Here is a 13,568-nt window from a genome sequence, read left to right as displayed (position 1 = left end):
TTAGTACCAAAAAAAAAATCACCCAACACAGCTCTAGTACCTTCCATGCTAAAGCATGTACTTCCTCATTAAGTGGGACCACAGAATTTGATTACCCAAATCAGTTAAAAATCTTAAATTGTTTCCTCTCCTTAAATAAAATCTAGGTGTTTCCTTCTAGTACTAGATTGAGTAAAATATTAAAACTTTCAAAACATTTCAATGTTCTTGAATTTTGATTAGAGAATTAGTTATTGGTTATACTTTGGATTTTCCCTATTGTGTTGTCATTTGGATTTTATGATACACTAGTAATGCAGACCTTTAATTTTCATTAATATGGATTTTAGTTTTCCCTCAAACCAGGTTGTAGGGGACCTCTGCCTTTATTCCACAGTTGGAGAATAGGAGATATAATGGTGTCAGCTTCCTCGAGGAAGATCTTCCTACGATGGCGTTCTTTGGACCCTCTCCCTTGTGCTGTTGCTCAGGCACACCTCCAGACTGACACCACCATGCCACATTCTGATATCAGGCTTTAGTTCTCTCAGAAAAGTCACCACCCAGTGAAATACTTGGAAATCTGAAACTGATTTTGGTATTCAGAATTTTAAAGATCACATTATAGCCAGAAATGATTTTTTTGCTATTATAAACTACTAGTGTGTAAGTCTGCAATGGCAACTCTGCAAGAGTTCATTAACAGGACAGTGTTCTATAATTTTCTTAGTCTTTTATAATAAACAATATAAAATTTTGGAATGTTAATGTCTACAGCAAGAACTTGTGACATCATAAAATGGGGTCACCATAGAAAGAGGTGCTATACTTTTCATACTTTATTAAATGTACTAAAAATCCAAATGTAATAGAAAAATTCAATCACAAAGATGGCTTTAAGCAAATAAACATTTCTGAATAACACTTTATTCTAACTCATGAATACAAGGTAATTTTGGTATCTAGTTGATACAAGTTTCTTAGTGTTCCCTACCCTTGGACTCCAGTCATACAAATACGTCTGCACACTGCAGATCTGACCAGAGGATACAGCACTTCACCATACTATTCCACATTCTCCTATTCTGAAATGCTGGTATAACCTGATCACACACGGAGTAAATATCACATTTAAAGATCAGGATGTGGAATGTTTGATAAGTGATTAGTTCTTCCGACCAGAGTTCAATCTAGCTAGCCATGGTGTTAATACAGAATCTGAATGTTTTCCTTATGGGCATTAGTGAGCATGTCATGTTACAGTTTCTTCTTTCAAAATGATTCTCAACTTTTTGTTTAGAAACTTCGTTTTCTCTCAAGTTGAGGGTCCTGTCAACATGTCTGAAAGCAGACCAAAAACACATTTTAGGAAGAAAAAAATATGTATTTTGCAAAAGAATCAGATTCTGGCTTTAATATATTCATGTATTTGTAAACTGATGTTAACATGCTCTCAAAAACGTTATTTAGGAAGGCACAATTTGGTAGCATCAACTTTTTATAGCTTTTTCTAAGGAAGATCTCAAGAAACTGCCACTTTAATTTTCCCCTTCCAGTATTTTAAGTGCTTCAAGGTTCAAACTGAACTGTAAGTAAAATTCATTCTGAAACTTACTAAGAGTTAATAATACATTAGTGAGCAGACTATGAACATACAGCCTACTTTTATCAAGAAAAAAGTTCTTATGGTATTGGGTTTAGAAATTAGTAATGAATTTGGGACAAAAGCTCTCATGACTGTGGAAAATCAGAATTCTTGAAGTGAGTGGGCTCTTAATATCTAAGCTAAAGAAACTAAATGCAGAAATAGGAGATAACATTATGGCTATCCTGAACATTAAAAAGTTAACAGCCAAAGCATTACAAATAAGGTATAGTAATTACTGAGAAGAACTCAGTTACCACTCTATGCTAGAAACTAATCACTAAAACTGTAATTTCTAATTTTAAAAAGTTTGGTTTCATATTTAAAATTTTTATAGTATATAAATTATATATGCAGTGTTTTCCTATAACTCAAACTATAATGCTCAAGTCTATAAAAGGAACAGTTTATTTCAGAAATGCTCAAAAGCCCCTCTACTCCCCTTTATATTTATAAAAACCAACAATTTCAAACATACTTTCAGCACAGAAATGCTCAATGGTTCACCCAAAATGTCAAGCCCGTATCAGCAGGCAGTTTCTCACAATCTATTATGCTGCATTCTGTAATATCATGCGGTCAAATACTCTATTGATTTATGAACATTTTTCATGGGCAAGAAATAAAGAAAACGGGATCAAGTTGAATATGCTGTTATTCACTTTGAATATTATGTTGTGCTTGCATCCTAAAAGTTCAAATGAGCTGCAGTAATAAGAATATAAATGTCCATTTGTACCATATACTAAAAAGTAAAATCCTAAAAATAGAATGGTAATACCTTATGTTAATTGAAAAATTAAAGATGAGAAGCAATAACAATTGGTGATGGCATATTTTAATCTTCTGTTAAAGCTCTGAAGTTGTATTAAATTGCTAGCCTAACTGAGGTCGAGGTAGACTCAATGTTACTCCTTTCGTGGGTCAGACTTAGGCCTCTCCCTTTAACCTGTATGCATTTTTCCTACTTATATAAACATGATTCAATTTGAAATGTGTTATGATAGAAAAATTAAAGGATCATTAAAAAAAATTTTTTTTTTTTTTACAAAATTCTTAATTCCTAGCTAAAAAAAAAGGTACTTATAAAAATGTACATAATAATTCAATGTTCTTCCTGGGAGTCATAAATATATTTGTTTTTCCTTCAACCACAGGAAAAAAAGAAAAGTGGAGAAACTGCAAATATTATGAACAGTTGTGTAATGAAGACACTGGAACGTAACTAGTAGAGTAACAACATTTTGCCTTTGTATCTGTCTAGTTTTCCTCTTTGAAGGTTACACATAAGCTTTGATTCATATTAAATTTCCTACCAAAGCAGACTTAAATTCCATTAAACACAAATCTATTTCCATTTTAAATCACATACAAGTGCTATGTGATCAGAGGGATGGGAAACACTAGGTAAGGCCTGGTGGGTGGTAACTTCTTCATGGCTAGGTAATGGAATCACCTGTTCAACCTCTAGAGCATTTAAGTCAATGAAAATGTAATCCAGACATCCGTGAAAGCCACCAACGTAATTTGTGTAAGCAGGTTCACCACAAGCACTTTTCAGTTTGAAGAAATGGGTAAGCGACATGTTGCACCGTTCTTCTTCCCCATTGGAAGCCCAGTCTTCATGGTCCTCTGGGATGCTGCCGTTGACCACAAAATGATACATTCCTGTTGATGGGGTACTATTAAAGTCTCCACAAAATACAACCGGTATGCCAGGATACAGGTCACATGAGACATGTCTAATGTGAGCCAATGCTACTGCCATTTGAATGAGACGAATGTACCCACCTGTGAATATAAAAAACAATGTAAGTACTTTTAAAAGTTGCCTTTAGGGGCGCCTGGGTGGCACAGCGGTTAAGCGTCTGCCTTCAGCTCAGGGCGTGATCCCGGCGTTATGGGATCGAGCCCCGGCGTTATGGGATCTGCTATGAGCCTGCTTCTTCCTCTCCCCTTGCTTGTGTTCCCTCTCTCACTGGCTGTCTCTATCTCTGTCGAATAAATAATAAAATCTTTAAAAATAAATAAATAAATAAATAAAAGTTGCCTTTAAGAAGAAAAAAAGGGTGACATTCAAAATATACATTTGGAGGAGGGGAAGTGGATGAAGGTGACCTAGACGTAAAAAAGAAACATCTAGTTATGAGATACATAAGTATTATAGATGTAAGGTACAACATAATGACCACAGTTAACAATGATATATGGTATATTTAAAAGCTGCTTGAAGAGTAGGTCCTAAAAGTTCTCATCACACAAAAAAAATTTTTCCTGATCTATGAGGTGATGGATGTTAACTAAACTTATTATGGCAATCATTTCGCAATATATGTTAAGTCACTGTGCTGTACACTTTAAACCTACATAAGGCTGTTATGACAATTATATCTCAATAAAACTGAAAGAAATAAAGATGTGTGTAGAACAGCCTTACTGGCCTTAGTTACCATGTTCACATCACTTGTGAAAACCACTAAAACCTACCTTTTGGATGCCAGTAGAGATGGGTATTAGCAACACAGATTCTTTTAGAAGAGTCCTTTGTAGACTGAAGAACAGAAACCTAAAATAAACAAAGGGCCAAGAGTTCAGTTTCTGTCAATCTCCTGAATGTTTTTTTTTAATCCAAGACTATATGATGAACTGACATTTCATAACCTTCCCTGACTGAAAAGTATGATTGCAATTATGAAATTTAACTTTTGCTACAAGTTTCAGGATACACATGAAAAGGATTCAGTATAACATGTCTTAACAGTCCAACATATACAGGGAGCAAGAAAAGGATATATTTTAGAGAACAACATTAAGGTTGTTGTTTTTAATTGAGTAAAGGCAGGCTTTGGAGTCAGGCCCACCTAGATAGAATACCCACTCACACCATTTATAGCAGTGTGACCTGGAGAGAGACACTTTTTTCCTAAGTCAGCTTGGTCACTGGTTAAAGACACTGTCGGGGCGCCTGGATGGCTCAGTCGTTAAGCATTTGCCTTCAGCTTGGCTCGGGCCATGATCCCGAGCCCCGCATCAGACCCCCTGCTCTGCTGGAAGCCTGCTTCTTCCTCTCCCACTCCCCCTGCTTGTGTTCCCTCTCTCGCTGGCTGTCTCTCTGTCAGATGAATAAATAAAATCTTAAAAAAAAAAAAAAAAAGACACTATCGTCCACCTCAAGGGGGACTATTGTATGGATTCAAGGGAATGAGCTTACACAGAAATGCATGAAACACACGTGCTTTACAAAAAAAAAAAAGAAAAAAAAAAAGAAGGTAACTACTCCAAAATCTTACTATGAACGAAACCAGTTACCTAAAAACTCTGGACAAATACACAAATAACATGTTTTTAAAACCTGAAGCAGCTTAACACCTGCTCAATGATGATGTAATATGTAAGTTGCGGGGTAAGAATCCTGGCTCCACATTTGTGTGAACTTGGATAAGTAAACTTGACTATTTCTCCATTTATAAAATGGGAAGAATAACATCTGTAAAAATAGCAGGATTACTACGACCAAAATTAAAATATTAATATTTGTGAAATACTTCATTAAACATGCTAGACACTTAAGGACTTTATTTCTTTTTGTTTCAAGTTTTTATTTAAATGCCAGTTAACATAGGAATAGAATTTAGTGATTAAATTTTAAGTGCTTTTAAATGTGTCTGAACAGTGCTTGGCAAGTAGTAAGAAAATATTAATTACTATATCCTTGTATTCAGCATGTATCTTTCCCACTAGATTGCAAGCACTACGAAAGTGCGTTTGTCTTGTTCAAACGTGCCTGGCACACTAAAGGTGCTCAGTAATAAGTATTTGCTTAATGCATGAATGAAAGCTAACCTTTGTGCTGAAGATACAAGAGCAAACACCCTTCAGTAAAATATGAAAAAAATCTTCCAGGGCCCTAAAAATCGACGAGCATGTAAAGAGAATGGCAGAGGTACTTTACCTGGAGGACAGAAGATCTCTGGAGCACCCTCTCCTGCGCAGACGGGTACACAACTAGTTTCTCCAGCAGTTCTTTGTGAAGTGGGTCTGACTCCAGGGCTTCATGGAAAGAAATGTCATGCTGGCTAAGGAGAGTGAATTTGGCCTTTCGGTAGAAAGTAGCCAAGCCTTCGTGCTGCTTGATTCTAAACACGCCCTCCAGCCCAAAGGCCTCGAGGGCCGGCACTAAGCTGTCTGTAAACACGCTGCGATCAACCTCTTGCAAACAGATGAGGTCAGCGTTGTAGCCCGTGAGCTCCTTCTGGATAAGGTTCTGGCGGTAGTCGAGTTCCAGAGCATAAGGCGCACAGTATGGGTATAGGACACTCCTCGAAAACTCAGTCTGGGCGTACGTGTCGGCCAGGAGGTTGTAAGAGACCGTGCGGATCAGAGAGTCGTCCGTCACCTTCTTGGTGTAGAGATGCCGGTGGTCAAAGGTGCAGGTGCCAGGCCCAGCCTCCACGGGACACACACTTTCCAATTCCCGGCTTGGCCCGAAGCGCTGCCCATTGCCTGGGGTGCAATGAAGCTTGAGTCGGAGCCCGATGTCGGCATTGGATGGCGTGTAGACGCGCTCGTTCACACCCGTCTCCGTCCAACTAGGAGAGGGTGAAGAGGGAGACAATGACGAGGGGCCCCCGCCCTCAGGCTCTGCCGCTCCGGGTTTGGCTTCCTTGTACCAGCGGAAGACGGAGTTGGAGGGATCCCCAAATTCGAGGCTGAGCTTGGGGCAAACCGGGAAACCGGCCATGATGTAGCGTGGCAACTGCAGCTCGGTGAAGGCGGGCGGGTTGCGCTCCACCTTGTACTTGACGTCGCCGATCTGCAGCACCGCACCGTCCTGCCAGGCGTCCACGTTGAGCACGTCTTCAGCCACTGCCTCCTCCCGGTAGTACAGCTTCACCACGGGCTCGCAGGCCGCAGCCGGCTCGGGCCCAGGCCCCGCACAGGCCCCGCTGCCACTTGCATTTGGCCGGTTCTTCCTGCTCTTCTTGGCGGCGGCCGCCTTAGCGTGGCCTTTGAGGGCATTGGTTGCTATCCGGCTGAGGGCCCGACCCAGCGGCTCGCTTTGGTCGCGCTGCATGTTCTTGTGGCTGCCGTCGGCCAGCGCGAACGACAGGCTTAGCTTCGGTTCCGAGGGCACACAGCGCACTACAGCGCGCTCCATAGCGCCCGCCGCTGTCTCAGTCCCCGCCTCGGCCCGAGTGTGCCGCCCCACCGCCGTGCGGACCCCACGAAGCGCGGCGCGGCAACCTGGGAGCCTCCACATGAACCTGGTGGCCCAGCGGCCGCCACGCCTCAGATGAAGATTGAGAAGCTCCAGCAGCCGGCTCCGGGGTCCATTCAGTTCCGCAACTTCCGGCTGGAGAGGCGAGGGCACCAGGTATTTCCGCTCCGCACTTTCGCCAAGCCGGTTTATATGCTCCCTTTTTTCCGTAGCCACGCCTATCTATAGTCCCTCCCAACTTAATCTTTATCTTCAAATCGAGGCATAAAGAGGGGAAAATAAAGAAACTATAGAGGTGCCTGAGGGAAATATTGGACTCCATGTTTTTATCGAAAGTGCAGTTTTGGGGCTGAAGGAAAGGTGCGCCAAGCCGGAAGTCGTTGGGGCGTTGTCATGGGTTCCGCTTCCCTCAGGGAAGCAGGTGCTTTTTCTGGATTCTAGTCTCTTGCCTTGTCCTCCAGCTCCGTGGGGCTTAGCTGCGCGAGGGCGTGGAGAACTCTACCGGGATTGCCAGCCTGGCTCCGGCGGTGGAAAGCGTTGCCCAGTTCCTCTCTGCAGCATTCTCATTGCCGCTCGCCCTTTCCGAGGTGTGGGTGTATTCGCATCAGGTGGGGCCAGCGCAGATGCGGGGAGCTGTCTTTGTGGTAGTTAATAACAACGAAAGTTACACAAGAATTACCATTTAGGGAGAGATGATTATGCTAAAAACGTCATTTATGGTTACGAGGTCCAGAGTGATTTGAGTTTCCTGCTCAGGGTCACACAGACATTGCTGAATGAATGGAGACAGAATAGCCAGTAAGAGAAAATGAGAAGTGTAGCCTTCACTGAAAACCAAATGAAGAAAGTATTTCAAGTGATTTTGTGTTGAATATAATTCATATTCGGTGATTAACTGAAAAAAAAAACCTTGAAGATTTGAAAAAACAAATTGAGAAGTCACTTCTGTTCACAAATGATCTAATTGTATCCACTTTTCTTTATCCTACAACTAGAATTCTTACTGACTGGGCATCAAATAAGCCATACCTTCCCCTCTGGCTTACCGTGAAGAAAACAGGCTTTTGAACTGTGTTCTAAAAGCAGGATAGATTTTGCAATTATTTGAAAATTCTATTCCTATCCTGCCCTCCTCCTACCCACCAAATATTTGATAAGGTGACTGGGTACTGATAGTATATATGCACTTCGAGGCTATGGTATGGGTATAAAAGTCATTACTTTGTATCAACTAATATAAAGAAGAAAGATAATAAATCTTGGTAGTCTAGTTGATAGTACCCCTTTTAACAAATACGAGTTTTGAAATGGCATTTTTCTTATCCACGCATTTTCATACATGCGACTTTGCAGAACTCAATCTTAGCCTATATAAAGAGAGATAGAAGCCCTACTAGAAAATGTGAGTTTCCTTCAAGCAAACTATGTAATTTAACAATTAGCAGTCTTAATCCTAGTTTTGAGACAGATGCCTTTAAGTGTCGTACTTCTCTTAGTTTTTTTTATATGTATATTTTAATTTTTTTGAAAGAGTTAAACACCCATAGTGAAGAAAGGTAATCTTTCCACCACTGACACCTATGCATACACAAACAGTATGTGTTATGAATATATACCTTCCTCTTCTTTACACAATTAGGAATATAGTATACCCATGGTTCAGTACCTTCCTCTTTCTGAAAGATGGCTTCAACTACCTCCATTTTGACCTCAAACTTTCTAATTGATTAAGTTCTTCCTTCCAGCTTATCTCTTTACACAGGCAAAAGACCCTGCAGGCAGTGCATCTTGTGGTGGGAACCAAAACTACCCCCTCAAACACTAATGATTGCCCTGAGGCAGCAAGACCCCACCCCTAGACAATGATCCATCTGGCCTTTACTGCCCACCTGCATGTACCCACTGACCTTTGTCCTACATTTGCCTTATGTAAACCTACCATCTTTGAGGTCACTGGTGTTGTCTTCAGTGAAATCAATCCCTTTCTTGTTTCACCACCGCTCATCTCTCTGCCTTTGGCGTTTGTCTGGGGTAAGTGGTCAAACCTGGTCTGTTTGGGACTCCCAGAGCCACCTGCTCTTGCACTTCTGTGCCCCACCTACATTTTCACTGTCTTTTGTTAATTCTTTCCAGAGAAAAGTGAATGAAAGTGTCACTACTTCCCATAGAAAATTTGATTTGAACTCCAGATTTGAAAATAATACATAATGAATGGTGTGTTTGAAGATCTATTTTTATGAAGCTAAATTTTAGCATAATTATATACGTAAATTATATACATTATATAATTAAAATTTGAGGTCAGAACTGAACAAATACTACACTTTCCTTGATACCAAAAGGGGAAGCAGCTAATAAAAATCATTTTATTCCTCCATTCTCAGTCCATACCAAGAAACACAACCTAACTTTCACTAATCAAAGTAGTCTTGCAGATATATATATTATATATATATATATAATATATATATATATATATATATATAAAGATTAGCTTGTGAAGACTAGTTTCTTGTGATTACCTTCACCTTGGTTAATAACATTGGTAGCTAACAAGAGAATACTAATATACCTTTATCTTTTTTTACTTAAGGTCAACATGATACTGTAGTTTTGATTGATAGCAAAATTTTAAGTAGTACCTGGTAATATTCAGGGTAATCTGCTACTTCCTTATATATATAAATTTGATAATTTTCATTTGCTTTTTTTTTTTAACGATTTTATTTATTTATTTGACAGAGAGAGACAGCCAGCGAGAGAGTGAACACAAGCAGGGGGAGTAGGAGAGGAAGAAGCAGGCTCCCAGCGGAGCAGCGAGCCTGATGCGGGGCTCAATCCCAGGACCCTGGAATCAAGCCCTGAGCCAAAGGCAGATGCTTAATGGCTGAGCCACCCAGGCGCCCCTTCATATGCTTTTCATTTAGGGACCAATCTCTTTGTTTCTTTAAAATTTGTAAATTTTTTCCAGTTTTATTGAGATATTATTTACATATTGTAGTAGTCCAATGTGTACAATGATGATGATGACATATATATGTATGTGTGTATATATACATATATATATAATTATATATAAAATGTATGTGTGTATATATACATATATATATATAATTACCACTAAATTTTAGTTAACATCCATCACTTCACATAGTTATATTTTTTCTGTGATGAGAACTTTTAAGATCTACTTTTTCAGCAACTATCAAATATATAATTTGTATGGTCACTATAGTCACCATGATGTACCTTATATCCCCAGAATTTCATCTTATAATTGGAAGTTTTTACCTTTTGACCATCTTCACCCATTCCCTTCATTCTCCTGCCCTCCATCCTCCTCCCGTCTCTTGACAACCACCAATCTGCTCAGTTTTTTTTTTTAGATTCTACATATAAGTGAGATCATACAGTATTTGTCTTTGTATGACTTATTTCACTTAGCATAATGTCCTCAATGTCATTGTCATAGGTAGCATGATTTCCTTTCTTATGGCTGAATAATATACCAATATCTTTAATCTGTCTTTCTCTCTATATCATAGTTTGCTTATCCATTTATCCTTCAATAGACACATACACTTAGGTTGTTTCCATGTGTTGGCTCTTGTAAATAATGCTGCAGTGAACATGGGGATGCAGATAGTGATTCTGCTTCTTTTAGATACATACCCAGAAGTGGAATTGCTGGATCATATGGTAGTTCTATTTCTAATTTTTTGAGGAATCTCAGTACTGTTTTCTGTAGTGGCTGTACCAGTTTATATTCCCACCAGAAGTGCTGTTTCTTTTATTTTAAAATTCATTGTGATTTATAATGGTTATATTATTATATATACTTATACTATATAGCATAGTATAAATAATATATGATATAGCTATATCATTTAATATAAGGTATAATTAATGTTAATTTAATAGCAATAAAAAACTAGTTAGAAGAAATTCAAATCAAAGAACCTATGTAAAACCTACCACAATTTAACTCCATAAAGAACTCTTATGCATATGGACTCATTTCTTTTCCCTGCCCTCCCATATTTAATTTTGAAATGAACAATAATAGTATAAAGCGTAGTAAGTCTTGTAAGTTCTCTGAGCATCTTCCACATTTAATAAGTAGAAGAAATTTTTGTATAGTATTAGAGAATCACATTTTAGTGTCATATCCATAAGTGCTTTTAAATAATCAAGGCCTTGCAAAATAAATTCTTCTCTCATAGATAATATTTCTAACCCTTAGACTAAGAAATGAGAGCTTTTAAGGGTGGATTTTAAGCTGTAAATTATGTATTTAGATAGCTAACTTTTTCTTTCAAAGCAAAAGATTTATTAAAATCCCAGCTGGCACTTTTGTAGAAATTGACAAACTGATTCTAAAATTGTATGGAAATGCAAAGGAGCTAAAAGAGTCAAAATCACTACTTTCTATAAAAGAACAAAGTTGGGGGGCACCTGGGTGGCTCAGTTGATAAAGTGTCTGCCTTCAGCTGAAGTCATGATCCTGGAGTCCCAGGATTGAGCCCCACATCAGGCTCCCTGCTCATCAGGGAGTCGACTTCTCACCATACTCGATTTCTCTCTCAAATAAATAAATAAATAAATAAATAAATAAAATCTTAAAAAAAAAGTCTCTTATGTCTTGAAAAAAAAAAAAGAACAAAGTTGGAGGACTGAAACTACCTAATTTTAAAACTGTAACTTTCTTAATAAAGTTCCAGTAATCAAGACTGTGTGGTATTGGTATAACAATAAACATATAGATCAATGGAACAGAATTGAGTGTCCAGAAATAAACCCTTACACTGTGGCCAATTGATTTTCAACAAAGATCCCAAGGCAATTCAGTGGGGGAAAGGACAACTTTTTCAAGACATGATACTGGAACAAATATATATGTATATACAAAAAAAATGAACTTGGATCCTTAACTCTCACCAAATATAGAAATTTACTGTAAATAAACCGTAGATCTAAATATAAAACAGAAAACTAGAAGAAAACATAGGAGAAAATCTTCATGACTTTTCATAGATAATAGCCTCAAAAGCATGACCCATAAAAAATATCTTAAGTTTGATTTTATAAAAATTGAAGACTTTTGGGGGCACCTGGGTGGCTCAGTCATTTAAGTGACTGACTCTTGATTTCAGCTCAGGTCGTGATCCTAGGGTCCTGGGATTGAGCCCCACATTGGGCTCTTTGCTCAGCAGGGAGTCTGATGGAGATTTTCTCTCTCCCTCTCTCTCTGCCCCTCCTTTCACTCCCCCCTCTCAAATAAATAAATAAATCTTAAAAAAAAAATGAAGACTTTTGCTCTTCAAAAGGCACCATTAAGAAAATGAAAAGATAAGTTGTATACCAAGAGAATGTGTTTGCAAATTATCTGAAAGGACTTGTATCCAGAATATAAAGAACTCTTAACAACTGACAAAAAGTTAAATAATCCAACTTCAAAATGGATGAAAGATTTGAATAAACATTTCATCAAAACAAGGTATGTTAGTGGATAATGAGCACATGAAAATGCTGAAGGATAGGTGGAAAGCAGGCAGGGACAACACCCCCCACCCCCCGCCCCGGCCCTAAGAGGAAACCACCCTTAAAAAGATTTTACAGCACCCTAAAAGGAACCCTCCACCCTTTCCTATGTGATAGATAGGAAAAACAAAAACCTGATTCAATGGCAGGCCCAAGGAGGGTTAATCAGATTAAAATAGCTGGCTAACAAGCCCATGAAAAACCCCTAAACTTAAAAACTCCCGTGGCAACACTCTCGGGTTCCATCTCTCTTTGGAAGCTTTGTGCTATCACTCAATAACCTTTGCTTCACTATCACTCAATAAACCTTGCTTTGTTGCCCACCACTCTATCTGGTCTACCTCTTATTCTTCAAAGTGGTGTGACCAAGAACTGCAGGCACCAAAGAGAAAAATATCCTGTAACAAAAAGGTGTTCAACATCATTAGTATTTAGGGAAATGCAAGTTAAAAACACAATGAGATACCACGATATGCCCACTATAATGGCTGTAATAAAAAAGATGGACAATACCAAGTGTTGGCAAGGACATGGAGAAATTGGAACCCTTACACATTGCATGTAGGAATAGAAAATCTTTCAGCCACTTTGGTAAACAGGTTGACAGTTTCTTAAAACATAGACTGACCTATTCAACCCAGTAATTTACTCTAGGTCTCTATTGATGAAAAATGAAAATGTATGTTCATCCTAACATCTGTACATGAATGTTCATGTCAGGATTATTCATAATAACCCATTCTGGAAGGAATCCAAACATCCATCAACTGGTGAATGGATAAACCAAATGTTATATGTCCATAAAATGGAAGACTATTCAGCAATAAAAATGAACTTCTGTTACGTATTGCACATGGGTGGACCTCAAACATGTTTTCATTAAGTGGAAGAAGCCAAACACAAAAGACTACATACTTTTTTATTCCATTTATATGAAATTTTCAGAAATTTCATTCAGAAATAGAGGATAAAAGCAAATCAGTGGTTGCCTGGGCTGGAGGTGGGAGTGGGGATTTATTGCACATGAGCCCAAGGGAACTCTTTACAGTGATTGAAATGTTTTAGATCTGGATCTTGGTAATGGTTGTGTAATTCTCTACACTTGCTAAAAAAATCATTGAATTATATACTTTAAAATGGTAAATTCTATAGTATGTAAATTATACCTACATAAAGCTGTTAAAA

At 38.4% G+C, this 13,568-nt stretch overlaps 2 protein-coding genes across 3 annotated transcripts in view; one reads left to right on the top strand and one right to left on the bottom strand.

Moving 5' to 3' along the window:
* Positions 1–2,440: 2,440 nt before the first annotated feature.
* On the bottom strand, positions 2,441–6,989 carry PDE12 (phosphodiesterase 12). The gene is made up of 3 exons (XM_011231345.3): positions 5,577–6,989; positions 4,112–4,190; positions 2,441–3,415 (listed from the first exon to the last, which is right to left on the bottom strand). Exons 1-3 carry the CDS (start codon positions 6,882–6,884, stop codon positions 2,973–2,975), a joined length of 1,830 nt encoding a protein of 609 aa, XP_011229647.3. The 5' UTR covers positions 6,885–6,989; the 3' UTR covers positions 2,441–2,972.
* A 119-nt stretch (positions 6,990–7,108) lies between these two features.
* The window catches only part of DNAH12 (dynein axonemal heavy chain 12), a 192,987-nt gene continuing 186,527 nt past the window's right edge, over positions 7,109–13,568 (top strand). For both annotated transcript variants that reach the window (XM_034658502.1, XM_034658503.1), the window contains exon 1: positions 7,109–7,450. The gene's annotated coding sequence lies outside the window, so the exon portion shown is untranslated. The remainder of the gene's footprint in view (positions 7,451–13,568) is intronic.

This window comes from Ailuropoda melanoleuca, chromosome 4 (assembly GCF_002007445.2).
Source record: "Ailuropoda melanoleuca isolate Jingjing chromosome 4, ASM200744v2, whole genome shotgun sequence".
Taxonomy (NCBI): domain Eukaryota; kingdom Metazoa; phylum Chordata; class Mammalia; order Carnivora; family Ursidae; genus Ailuropoda; species Ailuropoda melanoleuca.
This window is presented reverse-complemented; position numbering and strand designations above follow the sequence as displayed.

Coding starts and splice junctions, on each gene's coding strand:
- PDE12 (XM_011231345.3), bottom strand. CDS start 6,884: ATGTGGAGGCTCCCAGGTTGCCGCGCCGCGCTTCGTGGGGTCCGCACG. Junction 4,191..5,576: donor AGAGATCTTCTGTCCTCCAG/GTAAAGTACCTC, acceptor TGTTTATTTTAG/GTTTCTGTTCTTCAGTCTAC. Junction 3,416..4,111: donor TCTCTACTGGCATCCAAAAG/GTAGGTTTTAGT, acceptor TTATATTCACAG/GTGGGTACATTCGTCTCATT.